Source organism: Pelodiscus sinensis, chromosome 1 (assembly GCF_052426305.1).
Source record: "Pelodiscus sinensis isolate ZL-2025 chromosome 1, ASM5242630v1, whole genome shotgun sequence".
Classification (NCBI taxonomy): Eukaryota; Metazoa; Chordata; order Testudines; family Trionychidae; genus Pelodiscus; species Pelodiscus sinensis.
The window spans coordinates 195834632-195858810 of record NC_143052.1 but is presented as its reverse complement, the minus strand read 5'-3'; the positions used below and the strand labels follow the sequence as shown (position 1 = coordinate 195858810).

General features: G+C 45.6%; 1 protein-coding gene across 15 annotated transcripts in view; it reads right to left on the bottom strand.

Moving 5' to 3' along the window:
- PKNOX1 (PBX/knotted 1 homeobox 1) overlaps positions 1–24179 on the bottom strand; it is a 69415-nt gene that overhangs the window by 9115 nt on the left and 36121 nt on the right. For all 15 annotated transcript variants that reach the window (XM_075912316.2, XM_075912306.2, XM_075912332.2 and 12 more), the window contains 2 exons: positions 10618–10788; positions 2493–2592 (listed from right to left, as the gene is read on the bottom strand). In XM_075912316.2, the coding sequence (XP_075768431.1) occupies positions 2493–2592; positions 10618–10788 (271 nt within the window). The remainder of the gene's footprint in view (positions 1–2492; positions 2593–10617; positions 10789–24179) is intronic.

Sequence of the window (24179 nt, the reverse complement as noted above, 5' to 3'; positions counted from 1 at the left end):
CAGATGCTCTAAGTGACAAGACATTTCAAGTTTATTTCACCTTGACTGCCAGCCCAACTCTGAATTATCAGGATTTTACTGCCTTCTGTTACCAACCTATACAATGTGATAAAATACTCTAAAGCACAAAATTTTAATAATACACATATTTTACCTAATAATATTTTCAAAAATAAGTAGAAAACATGTTCTTTTCAATAATGGATCAAATAATTTTTCCATTAAAAAAGGGACATTACACAGAAATATCACCTTCCCCCCCAAAAACCTTTTAGATATATTTCTGTGCAATGTCCTTTTTTGATTGTATATTCATAAGTATACATTATGCTTAATATGCACAAAACATATGAAACCAGTATTAAAAAGCCTACTGGGATTCGCATTTGTACAGTACTTACATAAGCAGGGTCTCAATCAATGCTTCCATTGCATCCAGCTGGGTGTGGTTATATTCACTAGTTTGCTTAGACCTGGTAGGTATTCAAAAGTTGTTATGTAAATACAGTTCACTTTGTATTGGGAAATAAATCCTGGGTATGGTTATGTACAGGGCTCACCGAGCTGCGGCGAGCCCCGCCAGCCACGCTGTCTGGCGTTCTGCGCATGCGCAGCTCGTTCTGTGCATGCACGGATCGCTGGAACCTTGCTCTTCCGGGTTGTAATCTACTCGCCCATGGGCGAGTAGATTACAACGATTATCGAGCCCTGGTTTTGTAAATATACTTCACTCAAGTTGCTTAGGCCTGCTAGATATTCAGTTGTTAGAATGGTGTTTTGCCTATTGTAACCAATTTGGCTGTTGTGGTGTCACAAACTGTGTTAATCCTAAATGCAGAAATTGTTAGAACAAAAGGAAGTTCTTCACACAGCGCATAGTCAATCTGTGGAACTCCTTGCCTGAGGAGGCTGTGAAGGCTAGGACTATAACAGGGTTTAAAAGAGAACTAGATAAATTCATGGAGGTTAAGTCCATAAATGGCTATTAGCCGGTATGGGTAAGGAATGGTGTCCCTAGCCTCTGTTCTTCAGAGGGTGGAGATGGATGGCAGGAGAGAGATCGCTTGATCATTACCTGTTTGATTCACTCCCTCTGGGACACCTGGCATTGGCCACTTTTGGCAGACAGGGTACTGGGCTGGATGGACCTTTGGTCTGACCCAGTATGGCCATTCTTATGTTCTTATGTCCTTAGATATGACCACAATGCTTGCAGTTATTGGGAATGCAGAAAAGTCAGACTGTGTTTAACTCAGTTCAAAGGAGAGAAATTGTCAGTGTAAAGAATCTCAGGTGGACAAGGCTTCCTCTGCCAGACTCTATGAAGGCAACTGGGGGTCGGGGGGCAAAAACGGCAGAGCTCTGAACCAACAGGCTGCATGCCCTCTAGGCGTGAGCTGTAAGACTGGTTCAACCTGTTTCTCTCTCTTCCGCCTCATTCTAATGCTAAAACTAAAACAGATTTCAGAAGGAATCTCTTTATTATTTTGAAATTTTATTCCAGTGGATACTAGAATCTTTTGCCTGGACTGAGCTGTGGGCCAAGAGCTGAAATCACTAAGTATGGCCCAGAGCCAAATCCATCACAAAGCCAGCAGCAGCAGCGGGTAGGAGCAGCGGTGAGCCGTTGGTGGGGCAGCCGGCAGGAGCAGCATATAGGTGGCATTGCCACATACCCAACAAGGTGAGACGTCATGATGATGTACCTATGACCTCTGGGCTTACACTGACTGGACAGAACTATAAATGGAGTGTTTGAAGTGTGGAGGAGTGGGGGAAAACCACACTATATGAGTTGGGGGTTGGGCTAAAGATCTTTAAGCAAAAGACTCTGCCCTGCGGATTCCAGGGATGGTACCCTGCTTACAGGTTTTCTTTATGTGTGTTTCTGTAGGTTGATACTAGATTACTGTTATTAAACAGACTGTTTCTATCTCCAACTCAGTGCTTGCGAGAGGGGAAGAATTACCTCTAAACACATCTAGTGGACAGATTGGAATTTTCCCAGTTTACTGGGAGGCGCTTGAGCCAGTTTGGTCACAATGTTGAGAGAACCTCCCTGGATACTGAACACGGCCCTTCTGGCTGCTGACTGCAACTGGCAGAAGGATTACATTTTTTTTATCCTGGACAAGCCCCCAAAAATGTAACCCTTCCACCGGTAGCAGAATATCTGGTAAGCCAAACAACTTGAGTGAAGTTTAATTTCCATAACCACAGCCAGGATTTCTTTCCCATTCCAATGTGAACTGTATTTACATAACAGCTGTTGAATACCTAGCAAGTCTAAGCAAACTAGTGAACATAACCACACCAAGGATTTCTTTCCCATTCCAGCTGGCTGCAATGGAAGCATTGATTCAGACCCTGCTTACACTTGGAAAGTTGCTATCATAGGCGTTATTAATAAGAAATATTCATAACTCTGTACATTTCTTAACAACTTGAAAGAAAAATAAAGAGCATTATGTCATATTTTAGTTGTGTCATACCTGCTACTGTTGCCATAGTTACATTTCCCTGCTGCAATGCTGATGCAGGCACCATAATCCCTTGGGGACTGAGCGTACCTGCAATGGCACTTTGAATTTGCTAGAAAAATAAAATAATTAGTTTTTAAAATTAAGTATGCTTATGTAATTTTTAGCTGCAGCAAATCTGGGGCTTTAAAAAGTGAATGTCCAGGAGAAAGAGGTCATTACTGCAAACTAAGCAGCTTGAAAAAAAAAAAATGGTTACTCGTCTCTCGTAACTGTTGTTCTTCGAGAGGTGTTGTTCATCTACATTCCAATCAGCTGTATGCACACACACATGCACAATAATCAGATTTCCCCCCTAGCAGCTAGCCATAGGGTAGGTCTGGACACCCCCAAGGATAGCACTTTCATGGTGCCCAATATAGAGCCCTGCCAATCTACTTCATCCTCAGTTCCCTCTCTTTGGGAGTAGCCAGGAAAAAGTGGGACGGCGGGCATTGGAATGGACATGAACAAAACATCTCGAAGAACAACAGTTATAAGAAGAGAGTAACCATTTTTTCTTCTTTGAATGCTTCTTCATGTGCATTCCAATCAGGTGACTCATAAGACTGTGCTCAGGAGGTAGGGTCAGAGTTTTCCACTGACTGGAGCACTGTCAGTCCAAACTATGCATCTTCTGTAGCCTGGCCACTCCCAACTGATGAGGAGGCACTAGGTTCTCTGTTCCAGTGCTGGGGTCAGATTGTGGCCTTAGAGCCGCCTCCATAAGGAGAATTTTGAGTCGCTGCTCTCTTTCCCTGATTGTCCCTGGTCAGAATTCAAGACAAATTTTGCAGCTGTCCTTCTTGTGACCCTCACCCAAGCACTTCAGCCAGGAGGAGTGAGGCTCACTCTTCAGCATGCACTTGGTGCACAACTGCAGGTTTTGAAGCCCAGGGAATGAAGTATGCCTAGAAGAACGGTAGGAAATGGGGCCCCTAACAAACTTATAAACTACTTAACACTAAAACTAACTACTAATTAAGAATAACAGTTAATTATGTACAAGAATTAATAACATGCTGATCCATTTGCAAAGCCAAGAGAGAGGCACAGGGAAGTTCCAGCTCCTGTTCCTGGTGGTAAGAAGGAATTGAGGAGGAGGTGGATTGGCAGGGATCTATATTGAGTGCCATGACATGCCACTCCAGGGAGCATCCAGCTAGCTAGTAGGGGAAAATCTTCCGGATACTTTGCATGTGCATATGCACACACCTGATTGGAATGCACATGAACAAGCATTCGAAGAAGAATGTTATGAAATATCTGGATATATTTGGGGATAACATTTTTTTGATACATAACTAAATCAGAAGTGAAGTAACAATTTCCAAAGACACGGAAGATAAAGAATAGATGCAAAGGGTCTAAATTACAAATGAGTTTAGAGGTTTAATGAATAACTTAATTCCTTCTGTAGCTTTCTGACTTAAAAATGCACTAGGTATTGTATACAGTACCCTTAATATATATTTTAATCCATGTAAACTGTGTACTAGTTTATATAATTTAAATAATGTTGCTAAACCCTGATCATGAAAATGTGTGTACATATCCTTAACTTTGCCCATAAATAGTCCCACTGACTTCAGAGGAAATACAGGTGTAAAGTTAAACAAATGTGTGCCTGCAGCACTGAGACCGAATAGCCATACAAAAGGAAGTTACTCACCTCGTGCAGTAACGACTGTTCTTCGAGGTGTATCTTCTAGGGTGCTCCACTGTAGGTGATGGGTCTTCCCCAGAGCCGCAGGATTGGAGACCTTTTCATAGCAGTTAGCAGTTGGGCCACGCATGCGCAGCAAGAATCTCACACTGCTAGCATTTTGACAGTTGAGCGTGGCCCACCCTCTCCCCTCAGTTGCTTGTCTACCGCAAAGCAATTGAACTCCGAGTAGCGGGGAGGAAGGGAGGGTCATGGAGCACCCATGGAAACATACACCTCGAAGAACAGTCGTTACTGCACGAGGTAAGTAACTTCCTTGTCTTCTTCGGGTGATGTCTCCATGGGTGCTCCACTGTATCTGACTATAAAGCAGTGCTCACTGCGGCTGGCGGGTCTCCGAGTCACTGCTTCGTAGCAGCAGATAGAATCACCTTAGCCATTGATGTGTCAACCGCCATTTGGGGCATGATAGCATAATGCTTTGAGAACGTATGGTCTGATTACCAGGTGGCCACTTGGTAAATATCTTTAAGAAGCACACTGTTAAGGAGTGCCGTGGATGTTGCTGTAGCACGGGTAGTGTGTGCTCTTGGTGCTGTCTTTAGGGGCTTGTTACCAAGGGAATGGCATTGAAGGATGCAACCCACTATCAGCTTAGATATACGTTGTGCTGAAATTGGGCTGCCCCTGGAATAGTTCGTAATAGAGACAAACAGACATGGGGACTTGCAAAATGTCTGGGTTCTGTCAATGTAAAAAGCCAAAGCTCTTTTAACATCAAGGGTGTGGAACATGGTGTGTGCAGGTGATGTATGTGGCTTTGGAAAAAATGCAAGTAAAACTATGGGTTCATTATACCTAAAGTCAACACCTGCTTTCACATTAAAGACTGGGTGTGGTCTCAACGTCACTTTATCTTTGGTAAAAACCGAGTATGGTAAGCTCACCATTAGGGCTCCTAACTCACTGACTCTCTTTGCGGATGTGATTGCCACTAGGAAAAGCACCTTCATTGTGAGAAGTAAGAATGGGCATGTGGCCATAAGTTCAAAGAGGGGTCTCATAAGAGTCTCCAGAACCAAATTCAGGTCCCACGCGTGTGTTAGTGTTCTATGAGATGGGTAGAAGTTCTGGAGGCCTTTAAAGAATCTCTTTGTCATGGGATGTGCGAACACTAATGACCCTTCAATGTGGTTATTAAAGGCAGTAATAGCCGACAAGTGTATTTTTATGGTACTTTTTAGGCCTCCAGTCTTCAAGTCGTGTCAGTAGTTAAGGATCGTATGTATCGGAGACTTGTCTGGACTGAGTTGTCCGCAACGACACCAGGATGCAAATCGTTTCTATTTTTGTAGATAAGTGGTTTGCTTCCTGATGTGAAGGAGAACATTTCTTACTTGCTCCGAGCAGGAGACTTCTACATCTTGGAACCAGACAGCAGCCAGGCATGGAGATGAAGGGTGTGTGGGTTTGGATGCAGCAGCTTGCCAGCATTCGGAAAGAGTAGATTGCGCCACTGAGGGAACAGATAGGATGGTTCAATGAACATGTACTGTAGGTAAGGGAACGAGGTCTGTCTGGACCAGGATGGGGCACTAGAATGACTCAGGCTGCGTCCGAATGGATCTTGCGCAGGATTCTGGAGATAAGTGGTATTGGTAGGAATGCATAGTAAATCAGTTCATCCCATGGGATCAGGAATGCATCTCCTCTGGATCCCCTCCCCAGTCCTGCCCATGAGCAAAAGTGAAGGCATTTGGCACTCCTCATGGTTGCAAAAAGGTCCATTGTTGGATAGCCCCGCCTGTGAAAGATGGAATCTAACACTTGTGGGTGGAGTTCCCACTCATGAGCCATGGCGAAATTGTGGCTCAGAGCACCTGCCATGGTGTTGTTCATCCCTGGTAAGTATGCTGCTTTTAGAGTGACCCCATGTTGGATGCACCAGTTCCAAAGGCGAACCACCTCCGCACAGAGATCAGGAACGTGATTCTCCCTGTCTGTTTATGTAGAACATGGTGGTCGTGTTGTCTGTAAGAATATGGATGGTTCTCTTCATGATGGTTGAGGTAAAATGCATGCATTCATTACAGCCTGAGCTTGAAAAGGTTGATGTAGAGTAGCGCTTCGTGTGGCAACCATTTGCCCTGTGCTGTGTGGTGCTGTAGGTGTGCGCCCCACCCCAGGATTGAGGCACGGGTTGTAATCTGGACTGATGGTTCTGGCTGAAAAAAGGGCAGGCACCATCTGAGCATGTTGTGTGGGTATGTCCACCATCTGAGAGATTCCAGGTCGTGTCTGGGTATAACAACTGCTTTGTGCAGCAAATGTCTCGATGGCGTATAGACTGATGTCAGTCAGTGCTGTAGGGCTCGGAAGTGTATGTGTATTGGACCACACAGGTGGTGTCTGCCATATGGCCCATGAGCTGACGGCAAGTATGCACCGTCATGGTGGGTCTGACGAGTAGGGTAGTGACTCTGTCGTGTAGCGCATCAAATCTTTTTCATGGGAGATAAGCCCTGGCTGATATGGAGTCAAGTCGAGCCCTTATGAATTCTAAGTCTTGAACTGGATTGAGATTAGACTTCTGCTCGCTTATCAAGAGGCCTAAGTGGTTGAAAAGTTATTTGGTCTTTGGAAACCAAAGACATAATACTATTCTGGAACAGCCCTTTATCAGACAGTCGTCTAGATATGGGAAGATAACGACCCCCTGACGCCGAAGGTAGGCTGCGACCACCGCTAGGCCTTTGAGAAGACCCGTGGAGCCGAGGATAGGCCAAAGGTAGGACTTTGTATTGGAAATATACGTTCCCAACTGTGAATTTCAGATAGTGTCTATGGGCAGGATGTATTGCAATGTGAAAATATGCATCTTGTAGGTCAAGGGCTGCAAACCAGTCCCCAGTGTCCAGTCCTGGTATTACTGAAGCCAGTGTGACCATCTTGAATCGCTGCTTTCGCAGGAACTTGTTCAGCTTGCGGAGGTCTAGGATTGGTCTCCAGCCCCCTGTGCATTTCTGGGTTAGGAAATAAGTTGAGTAGAACCCCCTTTCACGGTATGGTTCGGGTACTGCCTCTATAGCCCCTAGATGGAGAAGTCGATTGATTTCTTGCTTGAGGGGTATCTCATGAGAGGGGACCCTGAAGAGGGACGAGGTGGGAGGGAGGGGGATGAATGGAATTGAATATCCCATGCGGAAGATTCCCATGACTCACTGGTCGGATGTTACTGAGGCCCAGTGATGAAGAAATGGGCACAATCTGCGGTCAAATAGATGTTTCTGCCTTTGTTGCACTGGATGGTTGGGGAGGTCGGGCGGGCCCTTGACCGATGTTTCAAATTTGCTGCTTAGGGGCCTGGCTACCAGGAACATGGTTGTTGTTTGAGGTTCCTCTGGATGCGCTGTCTGGAACGATTGTATTTGTATGGTCTATATTGCGCACAGTCATAGTATGAGTTCCTCTTTCTATTGTAGGGAGTGTAACGCTTCCTCTGATACGGTGGTGTGTACATTCCTAGGGTACGCAACGTGGAACACAAATTTTTGCTGTTGTGCAGGATTTTGTCGGTGTTAGTTGCAAAAAGTTTGTGCTTGTTGAAGGGGAGGTCGTCCACCTTAGATTGAAGTTCCTTTGGGATTCCTGTAGCCTGAAGCCATGATGTTTTCATAACCATGGTTGTAGCGGTTGTTCTCGCTGCAGTATCAGCAATATTAATTGCAGAAAGCAATACTGTGCGAGCAATTGCGTGACCCTCACGTATGATCACCCTGAGGATAGGCTTCTTGGTGTCTGGTAAAAACTCCATCAGGTCAGCTAATTTGGAGTAGATGTCAAAATTGTGGAGTTTGCTATTCTAAGCTACAGGATGGCAGAGGAATACACTTTTTTCCCAAATTGGTCTAGTCTCTTGAGTTCTTTGTTTCCGTTATTTGGTTTAAGGTGAGGGGCCTTTGCCCATTGGCTTGCCGCCTCAACGACCAGCCAGGGATGAGAAAACAAGAAGTCTAAGTCTTTAGGTGGGACAAAATATTTCCTATCTGCTTTTTTGCAAAATGGCTGGGCCAATGCTGGTGCTTGCCAGATGTCTTCAGACACTTCCATAATTGCCTTGTCTATGGGCAATGTGATTCTGCCCTGGAATGATGGGCACATTTTCTTTAGGATATGGTGCTGTTTTTCTCCTTAACCTCTTGTAATTTTATTTCAGGAGGTAGCAACCCTCTTAAAAAGATCTTGAAACTGTTTCAAGTCCGCTGTAGTATGTTCATCCTCAGGGGCTATAGCCTCCTCAGGAAGGGAAAAAAGGCTGCCTTCTGACTACACCAGCTGAGTGTCTTCCTGATCGTCAGGTAATTGACCATCCTCCTCCTCTGAGTCTGGTACGGATCCCATAGTGTGGGATGGTGAAAATGGCGGTAGCCTTTTTGGGCAGCGGAATGGTACTTAGGTGGTGCCCAATAATCCCAGGGTGCTCAATGCGGCGGGTAATGAGGAGATGGATAATACCAGCTTGGATGCCACTGAGGGTGATATGGGCGTGTTGTATAGTGATGCCTTTGCTGAGATGGGGTGGGAGATGAATGCTGCAAGGAGAAAGCACTCCAATCCTGGTCGTAATTGGTCTCCATGTCCATATTGTTGTGGCGAGTAAGATGGGTATGGTGCTGGAGACTGCTCCCTTGATGGGAGTGGGGAGGGTTGTCTGTGCTCACTAGCATTCTCTCTGAGGTCCCCGCTGTTTGTCTTTTCTTTAGAGCCAGTCTGGTTTGTCTGCAAGCTGAAAGCCTGCAGAGGGAGAGGCATTGGAGAAGCTGCTGCACTGAGCGGTGGTGCAGATGATTTGTGGGGCCGCTTTGTGGCTGGCTCCACTCCACTCACCAGTGCTGCACATGTAGGTGCTTGCTTCAGCACTGGGGCTTGTCTGTGTGCTTTCCCCTGTGCGGAGGATGAGCACGCAGCTCCTGCGTTCATGCTCGGTGCTGGAGTGGGTGATTCTGAGGCAGACCTCGGCACAGCAAAGCTCGAGATGGCCGCCACGTCTCCCCTGGTTATTCTGAGGGACGGATCAGGCGGTAAGGATGGATCAGGCGGTAAGGAAAGACCCTGGTTCTCTAATGTCCCTGAGGCCTCAGAGAGGCTGATCAGCGCTTGGGAGGATCTGTCACTTGGTCCCATGCAAGTTCTGCCGTAGGCTGTAAAGCCTTCTCCAGAAGGAACATGCAGAGCCTAAGCTTCTGCTCTTTTTTTGCTCTGGCAGACAAACTCTTACAATGTTCGCATTTTTGTGGGGAGTGACTCCCCCAGACATCTAATACAGCAGCTATGACCATTTGAAGCTGGGATGGGTTTTTGCTGCATTTCTTAAACCACTGTGAACCAGGCATATTAGAAGCTGATGGTGGTTGAGGTTGAGAATGGGAGAAGAGGCGGCTCTTAATTCAAACGCTGACGAGCTCATATGTAGAGGCTGCCATTTTATGAGGTTTTGTTCTCCCCCCCTTCTTTATTTATTTTTTTTTCCAAAGAGAGTAACCGGCTAGGGCAGAGAGAAGCCGCTGCTGCTGAAGCCGCTAGTCCTGAGGGAACAGCGTGTTCCCCGGTTGTTGTTGTTTTTCCTTTGAAGTGGAAATAAAGTAAAAAGGTGATCTGTAATTGAGAGAGGTCAAAAAGTTGTGAAGAGAGTGAAATTTTTCTGAGAGGAGAGAAGTGCCTGAAGAGGCAGGAGAGCTCTGCGAGGGTGGTAGAAGGAGGAACTGAGGGTCCGGATTTGGGCCACCCTCAGCTGTCAAAATGCCAGCAGCACAACTGCTACCTGCTATGAAAAAGTCTCCGATCCTGCAGCTCCAGGGAAGACCCGTCATCTACAGTGGAGCACCCACAGGGACATCACCCAAAGAAGAATCAGCAATTGTTTTAATAATTTCAAACTAATTTCAAACTTTTCTCTCCACATTTTAAGGTACCAAAAGCAAAAGAAAGAGCTTTAAAAACAGAAATTAAGCAATCATCACCTCTTAGATTACTTTATAAAACAGGATAAATTTAAACAACAAATGGTCTGATAGTATTTTACAGACTAACAAAACATATAGACTCTGGTCATCTGAAGAAGTGGGCTGTGCCCACGAAAGCTCATGATACCATCTACATATTTTGTTAGTCTATAAAGTGCTACCAGACCATTTGTTGTTTTTTAAGTTTATACTGTACAGACTAACTCGGCTACCCCCCTGAAGCTTTATAAGATAGATTAGCTATTGTAAAGAGATATTTCAGCAACCTACCAAATACACGTAAAAAAAAATCCAAAGAACACACAGCAAGCTGCGTATTAGAGAAATTCTTACAAAGTGCAGCAAAAAAGTATTAATACATTTTGCAGTATTTCTAATCAAAAGCCCATTTAAGCTACGTGAAACGTACTTGTGATGGTACAGGTGAATAAGGACTTCCAGGTTCTCCACTTAACAAAGTTTCACTGTTCATTTTAGTTTTCAGACAGGCAATGTAACGACTACAGAAATCCTTGCAGAGTTCATTAACTTTTTCTAGCTCAAGCAGATGAATACGTAGTACCTGGATTGCCTTTACCATCTAGAGAGGAAGATGGAAAAAAGACTTAGAAACAAGACAAGAAAACACTATTACTTGCATGAATAATTAATTTGGGGCAAATTTTAAAAATATGTAATAATATATTATTTCACTTTTCAGAAGAATGCTGCTCACAATACTCTTGGCTCAGGTTGTATTTTACTGGAGTCTGAAAAGTGCGTTTAGAACAAAATCCTGTATTGCTCCACTGCTTAGGTGAACTGTCAAAGACAGAACAATCACAAATACAGCATATCGTTTTCTTGTGTTGGCTACCGTCTCTATTTCTAAACAACTTTTATAAAATGTTTGGGACACGTGTAACAGTAGTACTCTGAGCTATACTCAGAACAATGAGATTTATTCTTCAATTCAATTCCCTCACTTCCTTGGCCAGGAGAAACTGTAAGTGCTATGTACACCATGATGAGGAAGAGTACTACCCATTACTTGGACCAATTGATGCCAATCTATTATCTAAAAGGACATTGCCAGCAACATAATGCCTCAAGGACTGAGATGTGAAAACGAAAAAGTGGGAGAGGAATCTTTAGTTCTTAGACGAGAAAAGAGCAGGTCAGCAAATAAATAAGCAAGCATTCATGCCATCCTTTGAATACAAACGTATCTGTAATCATATGCTTTAAAACACAGTTCCATTCTAAAGAAAGATTACATAAAACTGACATCATCTTATAGGAGCAAATCTGTTGAGTGTGTATTCAGCCATATCTGCTGACTTTAGTAACAAAAATGCTTTGTTGTTTTCTGACTTTTAAACACATCAAATAAAGAATATATGCCTCAGCTCACCCCATTTCACCTTGTGCATCAACAGGATTGCTTACAAAACTCCAATCTGTTATCTTAGTACAAACTCACTGAAGCTAAGAGGATTGAACTGGTATCACTCAGAGGATAATTTGAAGATAATAGAAATACATGTGTAATTTTATTTTGCCTACAGAATTTTATCATTTACAATGAACACAGTACAAAGAATCCAGGGGCAAGCAGGTGGGAAAAAATCTAGAAGCCTTAGACAAGTTGAATTGCTATCATAAAATCATCAGACTTCCTGTTCATCAAACAAGGATGTTTGGAGAGACAAAATATGTGTAAGCCAGGGGCAGGCAAGAGGCAGCTAGTGGGCCAGATCTGACCCGGGGCTGTTTCGCTGGCACCCTTATTACAAAGCAGCTACAGCGTCTTTAAACTGCAGGCTGCTAATTGTTATGCAGTCTGGGCAGTGAGGCGAAAGCTTTGTGTGCTGTACCCACCCCCTAGCAAAGTCCCTCAGCTCCCATTGACCAGTTTCTGTTCAACAGGAGCTGAGAAATTTTGCTGAAGGCAGGGGGAGAGAACGAAGCTTCTCAATCTCCCTCCCTCCCCCCAACCTGTGCTGGAGCAGAGTCACATGGAGCAGCTTGCCCAGCAAACAGGCAGGGAGCCTGTCTCAGGTTCCTGCAGAGCTGCTGACCAGGAGCTGCTTAGGTAAGCATCTCCCAGCCAAAGCCTGCCTCTGGCATCCCCCCCCCCCCATTCTTCCCCTCCCCAACTACCTGACTCAGGTCACCACCCAAACCCTCTGTATCCCCTCTCCCCACTTCCTCCAGGTCACAACACCCTCCAAGATCCTGCACCCCCTCCTACACCTCTCCCCCAGGCCAGAATCCTCTACTGCACCTATAACCTCTCCTGGAACCTGCACCTCAAGCCCCTGCCCCAGTTCATAACTCCCTCCTTCACCCAAACTCCTCTCAGACTCCACACTCCCTCCTGTACCCCAGTCCTCTATCCCAAGCTCTCTTCTACACTTCATCTGCCATCTCAGACCCTGCACCCCCTCCACAGAACTGTGGCCCTTGACCACTTACCCAGATCTTGGAGTGGCCCCTCCATTAAAAATTATTGCCCACCCCATTCTATACATTGCTCATTACTTTGTCCACTTTTACCATGATCCCCTTTTTGTCTCAAGATCTCTTTTCCTATGGATAGTCTCTTCTAGCCTCTAATCCAGGGGTGAGCAATAAGTTTTGATGCGGGGGAACACTATAAGATTTTGGTCTAAGGCTGCACTTTTCTCTGGAGAGAGTTCAGGGTCTGGGACAGAGATTAGGTGCAGAAGGGAGCTTAGGGTAGGAGACTGGGGTGCAGGAGAGGGTGTGTGGTCTGAGGGAAAGTTTGGGTGATGAAGGGGGTTGTGATCTGGGGCAGAAGATTGGGGTGCAGGGTCTGCGAGGCGGTACGGGAGAGGAGAGGATTCTGGCCTGGGGGAGGGATGAAGGAGCAGATGCAGGGCCTGAGAGGGAGTTATGACATGGGGTGGGGATTGGAGGAAGTTTGTAAAGGGCATGGGTGGTGACCTGGGGCTGGGAATTGGAGTGCAGGATCCAGGATGGGGTATGGGAGCAGGATATTCAGGGAGGGAGTTTGGTGCAGGAGGGGGGTGTGGTTCCAGAGGCACTCTCTGGCTGGGAGGTGCTTACCTAAGCAACTCCCAGCCAGCATCACACTCAAGCAGACTTCCATGCCTGCCAGCAGCCCCCTGCTGGCTGTACCATGTGGTTCTCTGCAATGCAGGAGGGGAAGAAGAGAGGCTTTGCTCACTGACCCCACCCCAGTAAAATCTCTCAGCTCCTATTGGCTAGTTTCCAGCCAACAGGAGCAGAGAGATTTTTATGGGCGCAGGGGCAGCGCGCAAAGCCTTTCCCCTGCATTTTCCCTGCTTCCCCTCCCCACACAGTGCAGGGAGAAGCCAGCTGATTTGAATGGCAGGCAGGCAGACACAATTAAAAGGCTTGGTGGGCCCTCAGGCCATATCTTGCCTGTCTCTTCTCTAGTCAATACTATAATTCTGATGAAGGAAACATGGTCCACTTTTACCATGATCCTCTTTTTGTCTGCTCTATGCTACTGCTCATCTGATAAATAACTGCCTGGATTAGCAACACCACCTCTATATATCCTGCCAGGGATATATTGGAAACACATGTCAGATACAGGACTCAGAGGAGGCCACCTTAATGACTTGGACTCAACTGACATCAAAAATTATGTTACTGCTACAAAAGAATGCCCATCAACTCTAAATTCTGAAAGCTGTTTAGAAAAAATAGTAAAGAGAAAGCTCTTTCTCCTCAGCCCACATCATGGTTTGTCTGCTGGAAATGAAATATGTGGCCACTTTTCTATCAATACTGAAATGCATGGCTCTTCTTAAGCCAGCTTCTGTTCCAAGAGGATAGTGTACTACTGAAATGGTATTTATCCCCAACATGTTTATGATTACTCAGGAAATGCAATGGAGCCTAGACTGGAGGGAAGGGAGTTTTGCAGCTGTCTGGCCTATTCTGAGTCTTTCTGGGCTGTTCTGGTAAAAGCCCCTGTTGTCTGCCTTCTTTTCCCTTAATGAGCTGGGGCCAAAGACAGAAAAATGGGTGTGGGAAGAAGAAATCAACCTTGTAATTAAAGTTCCTGCCCACTCCACCTGGATATATAAATACATATTTTTAAGAGTGATAAGGAAGGAAATGCTGCCATTGCAACTCACGGCAAGCCCTCCTAGCAAGAGCACTAATAATTCATGGTACACACTGTAATTCATAATTTATGGTTGACATAAGAACTAGGAATGTGAGAGTGCAACCATTTAAATATTACAGTTACAAGGGCTCTGAAGTCCCCAGGAGCCGACTTATACTGTGTACTTATAGGCTACGTCTACACTGGCATGATCTTCCGGAAATGCTTTTAACGGAAAACTTTTCCGTTAAAAGCATTTTCAGAAAAGTGTGTCTAGATTGGCAGGACCCTTTTCCAGAAAAGCACTTTTTCCGGAAAAGCGTCCGTACTTGGAGTGAGACATAAATAAGTTCACATGATCTATGGCAATTGAGTTTTAAAGATTTTTATTATTCCTCTTGAAAGAAACCAGGAACAAGGGACAAAGGAAAATAGTGTCTTTGTATAATATTCAAAATGTTAAAAGTACCTTGGGGCAGAATCATCTGATCTATTTCACGCAGAATAAAATGACTTTCATTTGTATTTATTTTGATGACGGAATCTAAGGCCGATTAATAGATGTCTGGAGAAAAAAAAAAACCCTCACAAGAAATGTTAAGATGCCAGTCAAAAGCTGTTGCTGATGTAAGAGCAGCAGCAGTCAGGTACTCTGTTGCTGTCAGTCATGAAAGAACTGACAGAGGTACTACAGGCTAATAAACTGGCAGAAGCGAGGGAAGAAAAGAACTGCCTCACAATTCCAAGACTATGAGAATTCCTGCCAGTCAGTATATTAGGATCATGGACTTGGACTCTAACAACACAGGTCTGCTTAGGGAATTCTGCTTATGGTGCTGTCATGTTAGCAAGTGACAGATCTACAAGATCACGTGCCACATGTCTCATGACATCACAGATTCATGAAATAATGGCTACAATCTTTCAGAAAGAAACCTTTATGGTTATTTAAAGCCAGTAAAATGTGCTTCCCCCCACCCTTGACAAAAAAAACTCAGACTCAAACAAGATACGTGAATTGAAAACAATTTGAAGATGTGGAATGTCTGTCGTGGGGCTCTTTCCTTTCCAAGAAGAATTTAAAATGGTGGCAGTAAAGTGGCAGGTCTTACAGAATATTAGCAAACCTGCAGTGTTTTCCATTGGCTCTGCTACACTTTTCATATGATGGTGATAATATAGCATTATAGCCATTAACGAAGCAGTTATTATCAATGCTTATGCTACAGCGGTATGACCATGTCACAAGGCTCTACTAGGTCATTAACATTCCAGTTAAAATGATCAGCTTTCAAAGAACCTGTGGAAAGACCTGGTTTATTTTCTCTTTTCCACATTCTGTCTATCATTTTTGTCTATGGTGGCAACAGCCACTCTGCAACAGGATTTGGCCAGAGAACCATTATAGCAGGGATGAGGAATCTACAGCTCAGACTTGTTGTGTGTCTGAAGCACCAGTGCTGGCTCTGTTTCAGGAAGGGGAAGCCTGGAGACTCATGGGCTGGATCAAGGCAAGCTGCAGGTAGCAGCAGACCTGTGGGCTTTGCCTGGCAGGGGAAAGTGGCTCTGCATACTGCCTTTCCTCCATCTCCCACTGGTGGGAGGGATGGGGAACGGCAGTGCAAGGAAGCTCTGTCTCTGCACTCGCTTAAAGGGTCCACCCCGGTGTTCCCATTGGCCAGGAATCATGGCATCAGGTGGGGGCAGTACCTGTAAGTGTTGAGGCACAGAGCCATTAGGTAGGCATCCAAATCCTTTTCCCCCTTCCCAGACTCCACATCCCCACCATGCTTCTGCCCACCCCCTGCCCAGACCTTTCACTCCCAGCCCACTCCCAGGCAGCCCACTTCTGCACACTGAAGCCCTCATTTTTGCCCCCCCCCCCAGCCCAGTTCCCTCCCTATGGGGCTGGAGCACTAATGGAGTGAGGTAAGTGGGTCTCTATTCCCTCCTCCCCCATCTACGGCTGCATTATAGGGTATACATTTCTTCTTCTTTCTGTTTGGGCAAATTATTTCACAATGCTAATAACCTTTTCTTACATAAATTACACCAAACTATTCCCCTCTGTTAGAGAGATACAAAGATCTCATGACGGAAACACTAGACTGGGTCTCAGGAGTTCTGAATTCTCTTCCTAGTTGTGACCTTGGAAAACCATTGAATTTCTGTGCTTCAGGTCCCCGCCTGCAAAAATGTGGATAGTAAGATCTCTCCACCTTGCATAAGAGTTGAGGGGGAAAACGTATTAACATCTCTGGGGTACTCCGACCACAGAGGAGTACTACTGAAAGGCCTTATAATTCACTAACTCCTTAACTGCGTCTCCATTTTCCGTGAACACAAACTAGGCCTTCCAGCTTAATGCTATCTAATTAGAAGTCACCAAGACAAACTTTCTACTTGATGATGGAAGTATCTTCAGCTATCTCCCTTTCATTAACTCTAGTTTTGGAATTGCCCTCCACTATGAGCTTGTCTCTGCACCTCAAATTTATATAATCTTCAAGTAAGCCTACTGTAACTATTTCAGTATATCACATTGTCTTCCTTTCCCTACAAGACACTAAATTTAACTTTATATCAAGAATTTTCAATGTTTCCTCATACATCACTACATCCACTACTGTGATAGGGTCATAAGAAACTTTCTGAAGTACTAATATCTTTCTGGTCTTGTACCCAGAAAGAAATGCAGTATTTCAACCACAGCCACATAAGTGCCATATGGAGAGGAACTATTATTTTCCTGCTTCATTACATCATGTCTTCACATACGTAGCTAAAATTTTGGGTTTTGGCAGCCATGCATACTCATGGCTAAACCTCTCTGTTACTCTATCACCTCAGTATTACCTCTATGTCACTTCCAAAACATTCAAGTTTCTCCCATCTGTGTAACCCAAAAAACCAGGAATTTAAGTTTTCCCTAAGCACGTTAGAATCATAGAGCTAGAAAAGACCTCAGGAGGTCATAAAGTCCAGCCTCCTGCCTAAGGCAGGACCAATCCCAACTAAATCAACCCAGCCAGGGCTTTGTCAAGCCGAAACCTCCTTAGGTAACCCATTCCAGTGCTTCACCACCCTCCTAGTGAAATAGTGTTTCCTAATATCCAACCTAGACCTCCCCCACTGTAACTTGAGACCATCGCTCCTTGTTCTGCCATTCGTCACTACTGTGAACAGCCTTTCTCCAGCCTCTTTGGAACCTCCGTTCAGGAAGTTGAAGGCTGTTATCAAATCCCCCCCAACTCTTCTCTCCTTCAGACTAAACAAACCCAAATCCCTCAGTCTCTCCTCATAAGTCATGCGCTCCAGCCCCCTAATCATTTTGGTCGCCCTCCGCTGAACCCTCTGCAATGCGTCCACATCCTTTCTATAGTGGGGGGGGGGGGGGCGGGGAAGGGGCGGGAGGCCCAGAACTGGACACAATATTCCAAATGTGGCCTCACCAGAGCCGAATAAAGGGGAATAATCACTTCTCTGGATCTGCTGGCAATGCTCCTCCTAATGCACCCCAATATACCATTAGCTTTCTTGGCTACAAGGGCACACTGTTGACTCATATCCAGCTTCTCATCCACTGTAATCCCCAGGTCCTTTTCTGCTGATCTGCTACTTAGCCATTCAGTCCCCAGCCTGTAACAATGCTTGGATTCTTCCTTCCCAAGTGCAGGACTCCACCCTTGTCCTTGCTGAACCTCATCAGATTGATTTTGGCCCAATCCTCTAATCTGTCCAGGTCACTCTGGACCCTATCCCTGCCTTCCAGCAGATCTACCACTCCCCCTAGCTTAGTGTCATCTGCAAACTTGCAGAAGGTGCAATCCATTCCCTCATCTTGGACCAGTTTTGTAAAGATGTTGAACAAAACTGGTCCAAGAACTGATCCTTGGGGCACTCAACTAGAAACCTACCGCCAACCTGACATTAAGCCATTGAACACTACCCATTGGGCCAGACAGTTTAGCCAACTTTCTATCCATCTTACTGTCCATTTATCCAATCCATACTCCCTTAACTTGCTGGCAAGAATATTGTGGGAGACTGTATCAAAAGCTTTGCTAAAGTCAAGGTATATCACATCCACTGACTTTCCCATATCCACAGAGGCAGTTACCTCATCATAGAAGCTAATAAGATTGGTCAGGCACGACTTGCCCTTCGTGAATCCATGGTGACTATTCCTGATCACTTTTCCGTCTTCCATGTGCTTCAAAATGGATTCCTTGAGGATCCCCTCCATGATTTTTCCAGGGACTGAGGTAAGGCTGACTGATCTGTAGTTCCCTGGATTGTCCTCCTTCCCTTTTTTAAAGATGGGCACTACATTTGCCTTTCTCCAATCATCTGGGATCTCTCCCGATCTCCACGAGTTTTCAAAGATAATGGCCAAAGGCTCCGCAATGACATTTGCCAACTCCCTCAGTACTCTTGGATGCATTAAATCTGGGCTCCTTGGATTTGTGTATGTTTAGCTTTTATAAATAGTTCCTAACTCGTTTTTCCCCCACCAAGGGCTGTGCACCTCCTTCCCATACTGCGTTGCCTAGTGCATTTATCTGGGAGCTGACCTTGTCCGTGAAGACAGAGGCAAAGAAAGCATTGAGCACTTCAGCTTTTCCACATCATCTATCACTAGGTTCTACGAGGTGTACCGGTAGTTCGGATTAGAAAGCCTAATCCGAACTACCTACTCCGTGCCGTGTGTAGCCGCGGGCACGGAGTCCGAACTACCGGGGCTTTAAAAATGGCGGCGCCCGGTAAGATGCAAATGAAGCCCGGGATATTTAAATCCTGGGCTTCATTTGCAACTTCGGTTGCCTACATTAACCACCCTAGTTTGAACTAGGGTGGTAGTATAGACATACTCTAGGTTACCTACCTCATCCAGTAAGAGCCCCACAACCTCTCTGATCACCCTCTTATTGCTAACATGCCTGTAGAAACCTTTCTTGTTACCCTTCACATCCCTTGCCAGCTGCAATTCCAATTGAGCTTTCGCCTTCCTGATAACTCCCCCGCATTCTTGAGCAATATACTCTTCCCTAGTCATCAGGCCAAGTTTCCATTTCTTGTAAGCTTCCTTTTTGTGTTTAAGCTCACCATGGATGTCCCCGGTAAGCCAATCTGGTCGCCTACCATATTTGCATTTCTTGCTGCACATCGGGATGGTTTCTTCCTGTGCCTTTAATAAGGCTTTTTAAAAATACTGTCAGATCTCCTGGACTCCTTTCCCCTTCATGTAAGCATCCCAGGGGATCCTGCCCATCAGTTCTCTGAGGGTGTCAAAGTATGCTCTTCTGAAGTCCAGGGTGTGTATTTTGCTATTCTCCTTTCTTCCTTTGGTCAGGTTCCTGAAATCTACCATCTCATGATCACTGCTTCCCAGGTTGTCACCCACCTCTACTTCCCCTATTAGTTCCTCCCTGTTTGTGAGCAGCAGGTCAAGCTGCACCTGGCCCCTTCAGCACTTGTACCAAGAAATTATCCCCAACATTCTCCAAAAACTTCCTGGATTGTCTGTGTACTGCTGTATTGGTCTCCCAACAGATGTCAGGGGGATTAAAGTCGCCCATGAGAACCAGGGCCTGCGATCTGGAAGCTTTTCAGTTGTCCAAAGAAAGCTTCGTCTACCTCATCCACCTGATCTGGTGGTCTATAACAGACATCAACCACAACATCACCCCTGTTGCTTCCACCTCTAAATTTAACCCATAGACTCTCAACAGGCTTTTCTCCCTTTTGAGTACTGGAGCTCTGAGCAATCATACTGCTTTCTTACATACAATGCAACTACTTCTCCTTTTCTCCCCGGCCTGTTCTTCCTGAACAGTTTATACCCTTCCATGACAGTGCTCCAGTCACGTGAGTCATCCCACCAAGTCTCCGTTAGTCTAATCAAATCATAGTTCTTTAACTGGGTCAGGGCTTCTAATTCTTCCCGTTTGTTTCCCAGGCTTCTTTCATTGATGTACAAACACCTTAGATAACCAGTTGATCACCCTTCCTTCGCCATCCGAATCAGGGGTCCTCTTTTGATGATCGTTCTTCCTTGTGATTCTTCCTGGTATCCAACTTCCTCACTTACCTCAGGGCTTTGGTCACCATCCCCCAACGAACCTAGTTTAAAGCCCTCCTCACTAGGTTTGCAAGCCTGCCCTCAAAGATGCTCTTCCCTCTCTTGGTTAGGTGGATCCCATCTCTTCCTTGTGCCCAGAACAGAGTCCCATGGTTGAAGAAACCAAAGCCCTTTCTCTGACACCACCTGCAGCACCACACATTTAATTCCTCAATTCGACAATCCCTACCTGGACCTTTTCCTTCAACTGGAAGAGTGGACAAGAACACCACTTGTGCTTTGAATTCCTTGATCCTTCTTCCCAGCGCTACATTATCTGCTGTGACCCGCTCAAGGTTATTCTTGGCCATATCATTAGTTCCTACATGGAGAAGCTATCTTTCCCTTCCCTCAAATTATTAAGTGCTTGTTTTTAATCTCTCTTACTCCTTTTCTGCTACAACATACTTCCACCCTGACTTATTTCCCCAACTTAGTTAAATTCATAAATATGTTTACTGACTCTTCAGGACTGCTAAAAATGTTAACACCAACCTCTGTGGGCATCTCAGACACCTTTCCCAATTCACCATTTATCATTAATCTTTGTTTCCAGTCTTTTAATCTATAAAATATACTTATGCACACACTTTTAGAAAACTAATTATAGGAAACTATCTTTTCTGCAAAGATACACAAAAGATGGCTACTCTGAGTCTTTAAAATTCCAAGGCTGTGTTTGAAAATTTCAAAACTTGCAACAACATACGAAGAATATAAACTGTAATAGAGTGCAAAAAGAACCCAAAACAAAATAAAATATATTGTGATAAAAAAGCAATACAATAATCTTTTTTGTCTGCTGTTAACAGGTTCAATGAGGCTGACTGCAAGCAACAATACCTTACACAAATATGTCTGGAACTCTGTGTGGATATTTGATCCACAGACGTTTAAAAACATTGAAGTCATAGCACTGCGAAAAAGTAGCAATGCAAGATGTACTAAGATTTGAGGTTGAATTTATGGAGAAGCAGGTCTTTAACTTCTCCATTAATTCAAGTCCAGTAAACAGGACTCACTGACTGTAGGTAGAATACAGAAAAAAGGTATCTCACACTAACATAAAAACAAGGTAGTCAAACATTTTGTTTGAAGAATGCCAAAAGTTCCACATGATCCTTTTTGGATCACACTGTGAGCTCTTTCCACAGAGGTTGGAATGCTCTTTAAGTAGGCTTCTTCTGAGCAACTGGGACTTCAGAGATACTGAATCTCTGATCCTCTATTGAAAGTACTCATTGTGATAGTGTCAGTCGATGGGACCCCCTTGGGATAGTCACTTGATGTGCTGAATTACTACTGAGCCTACCTTTGTACCCCCATGGGTGCCCCTCAATTCTGTTTTGCTGAGCCAGGCCCTCAGGTCTCCTCCAGCAGTGACACAGAGAGAGCGGTTACAGCCCTCTGCAGTATAATATAGACCAAGATCAACTTAGCTCTGGGAAGGCTGATCTAAAGGACCTTGCCTCAGTACCCAAATGCACAGCCTCAGTGGGACCTGAACTCTAGATAAATCCATATTATTCTGTATAAAGTTTTATGAAGAGTAAGTAAGTTCATGTTGTTCACCCTCTTTCTCACGTAAAAAGAGATATGCGCAACTGCTTCTCCCCAGGTAGCAATTATTTACACTGGGTTTATTAACAAACAAACAAACAAAAAGTGTGAGTTAAGTATCAAATATAAAAAAGGTAGGATTTAAGTGGTCATAGCAGACTGAACAAACTAGATTACTAAACAAAACAGAACATGCAAGCTAATCTTAATACATTAATGAGACTAGTTATATGTAATATCTCACCCTCAAACTTGTTCTAATAAGTTTCTTTCACAGAATCCAATCTGGGCCCAATCCTTCTTCCAGTTCAGTTTTAGATGTCTCCCACAGTTATCTTGGGTGGGGTAGCCAGGGAGAACGGATGACCAAGATAACCTCATTCCTTACACTTAAATAAAATTTGCATGAGGCGGGAGTCCATAGTTTCAATTTGACCCCCTGCCCAGCTTCTTATGGAAAAATATACAGTTTAAGGTGGATTCCTGTATCAGGTGACATGGTCACATGTCTCTGCAAGACTCCTATTACCATACATTACAGGCTGACCCATAAGACTACCACAGGAAGGCTCAAGCCTCACTGCCTCTTTGCTAATGGGTACGGTGACCATATTTTCTGAACCAAAAATAGGAACATTAGCCACGCTCCCTGACACCGCTAGTCATGCCCTTGACCCCTTAGGCCCCACCGACCTGTTACAGGAAGTCCCCCGGAGGTAGTATTTTCAGGGTAAAGATGGACATGTGACCTAGAGTGAAGAGTGTCATGTGACCCCTAAGAACTCCTCCCATCGCCCTCTACCAACAGGGATGGGTTTGTGCACTATAGGAGCTCCCACCCCCTACAAATATTCTGCAATTGCATTACCCGAGGCCCCAGACGTAGGGTCTCAGGACACTGCAGCACTAGGAGTACAAACTCAATTCAAGAGGAGATCCAGGATCCGAGACGTATTACTTTGCAGTGTAGATGCAACCTCATTTGACTCAGGGCCTGGAAATCATCCAGAACTATCCCACAATTTCATGGGACAGTTTCCTTAGTCCTCTTAATGGATGATGCTCACCGGTTCCAATTAACTGGTAATCAGAAGGGGCTGGAGCAGCTCCCCGCCTGCTGTGGGAAGAGGGCTGCTCCATCCCCACAGAGGGCCCGCTGCAGATAGGGGTTGCTCCTGTCCAGAGCAGCCCCTGTCTGTGAGGAACCCAGGGGCCCCACAGGCAGGGACTGCGCCAGTGTCCGGAGCAGCCTCTCTCCGTGGAGAGTCCAGCTTGCTGTGGACAGGGGCTGCTCCAGAGGAGGCTGGGAGCCAGCGGCAGCCCCAGTGTGACCTAACATTAACTGGTTAATTGATGAATGGGAATTTACATCTCTAATGGCTAGATTTGCTTTTCTTGTGAATTTTATATATTCCCTTAGTTTCAGAGGTGGAGCCAAAAATGAGGGATTCAGTATATGGGATAGGGCTGCTAGTGAGTGGGCTAGGGATGGGGTGCAGCATTTGGGAGGGAGATGGGGTGCAGAAGGGGAGAAGTTGCAAGGTCTACGTGGGAGATAGGGTGCAGAAGTAGGCTAAGAGTAGTGTCTGGCAAAAGGGAGGGAGCAGGAACAAGGGAGGGTGCAGTGTGTGGCCAAGGAGGGAGGGTACAAGAGCAGTGGTGGATGCAGGAGCAGGGTGGGGGTAGGTAGTCTGGCCAGGAGGGAGGGTACAGGTGGAGACTTGGGGTAGAGGTTGGACCTCCCTCATCCGGCACCCTTGGCACCTGACTGGTCCTAGATGAGGGATTTTTCTGGACCAGGGGAGGTCATTTCAGGCCCCCTGCTGCTGCCCCCCTGCACTGGGCTTCCTGGCACCCTCCATCCCCCGCAGCCCAGCTGAGCCACCGGTTCCCAGTGTCCACCTTCGCAGCCCAACTGAACCCTGCGTCAGTTTTCTGCACCTCTCCCATCCCCCACTGCCCAGCTGAGCCCCGTGCCCAGGTTCCCGGCATCTCCCTACCCCCTGCAGCCCACCTGAGCCCTGCACCAGTTCCCTGTGCTGCGCCCGTCCCCTCCCTCCCCACAGCCCAGCTAAGCCCTGCGCCCAGATTCCTAGCACCTCGCAGCCCAGCAGAGCCCTGCGCCCAGTTCTGGCACCTTCCCCTCCATGCTGAGTCCCACGCCACTTCCCTGTACCTCCCC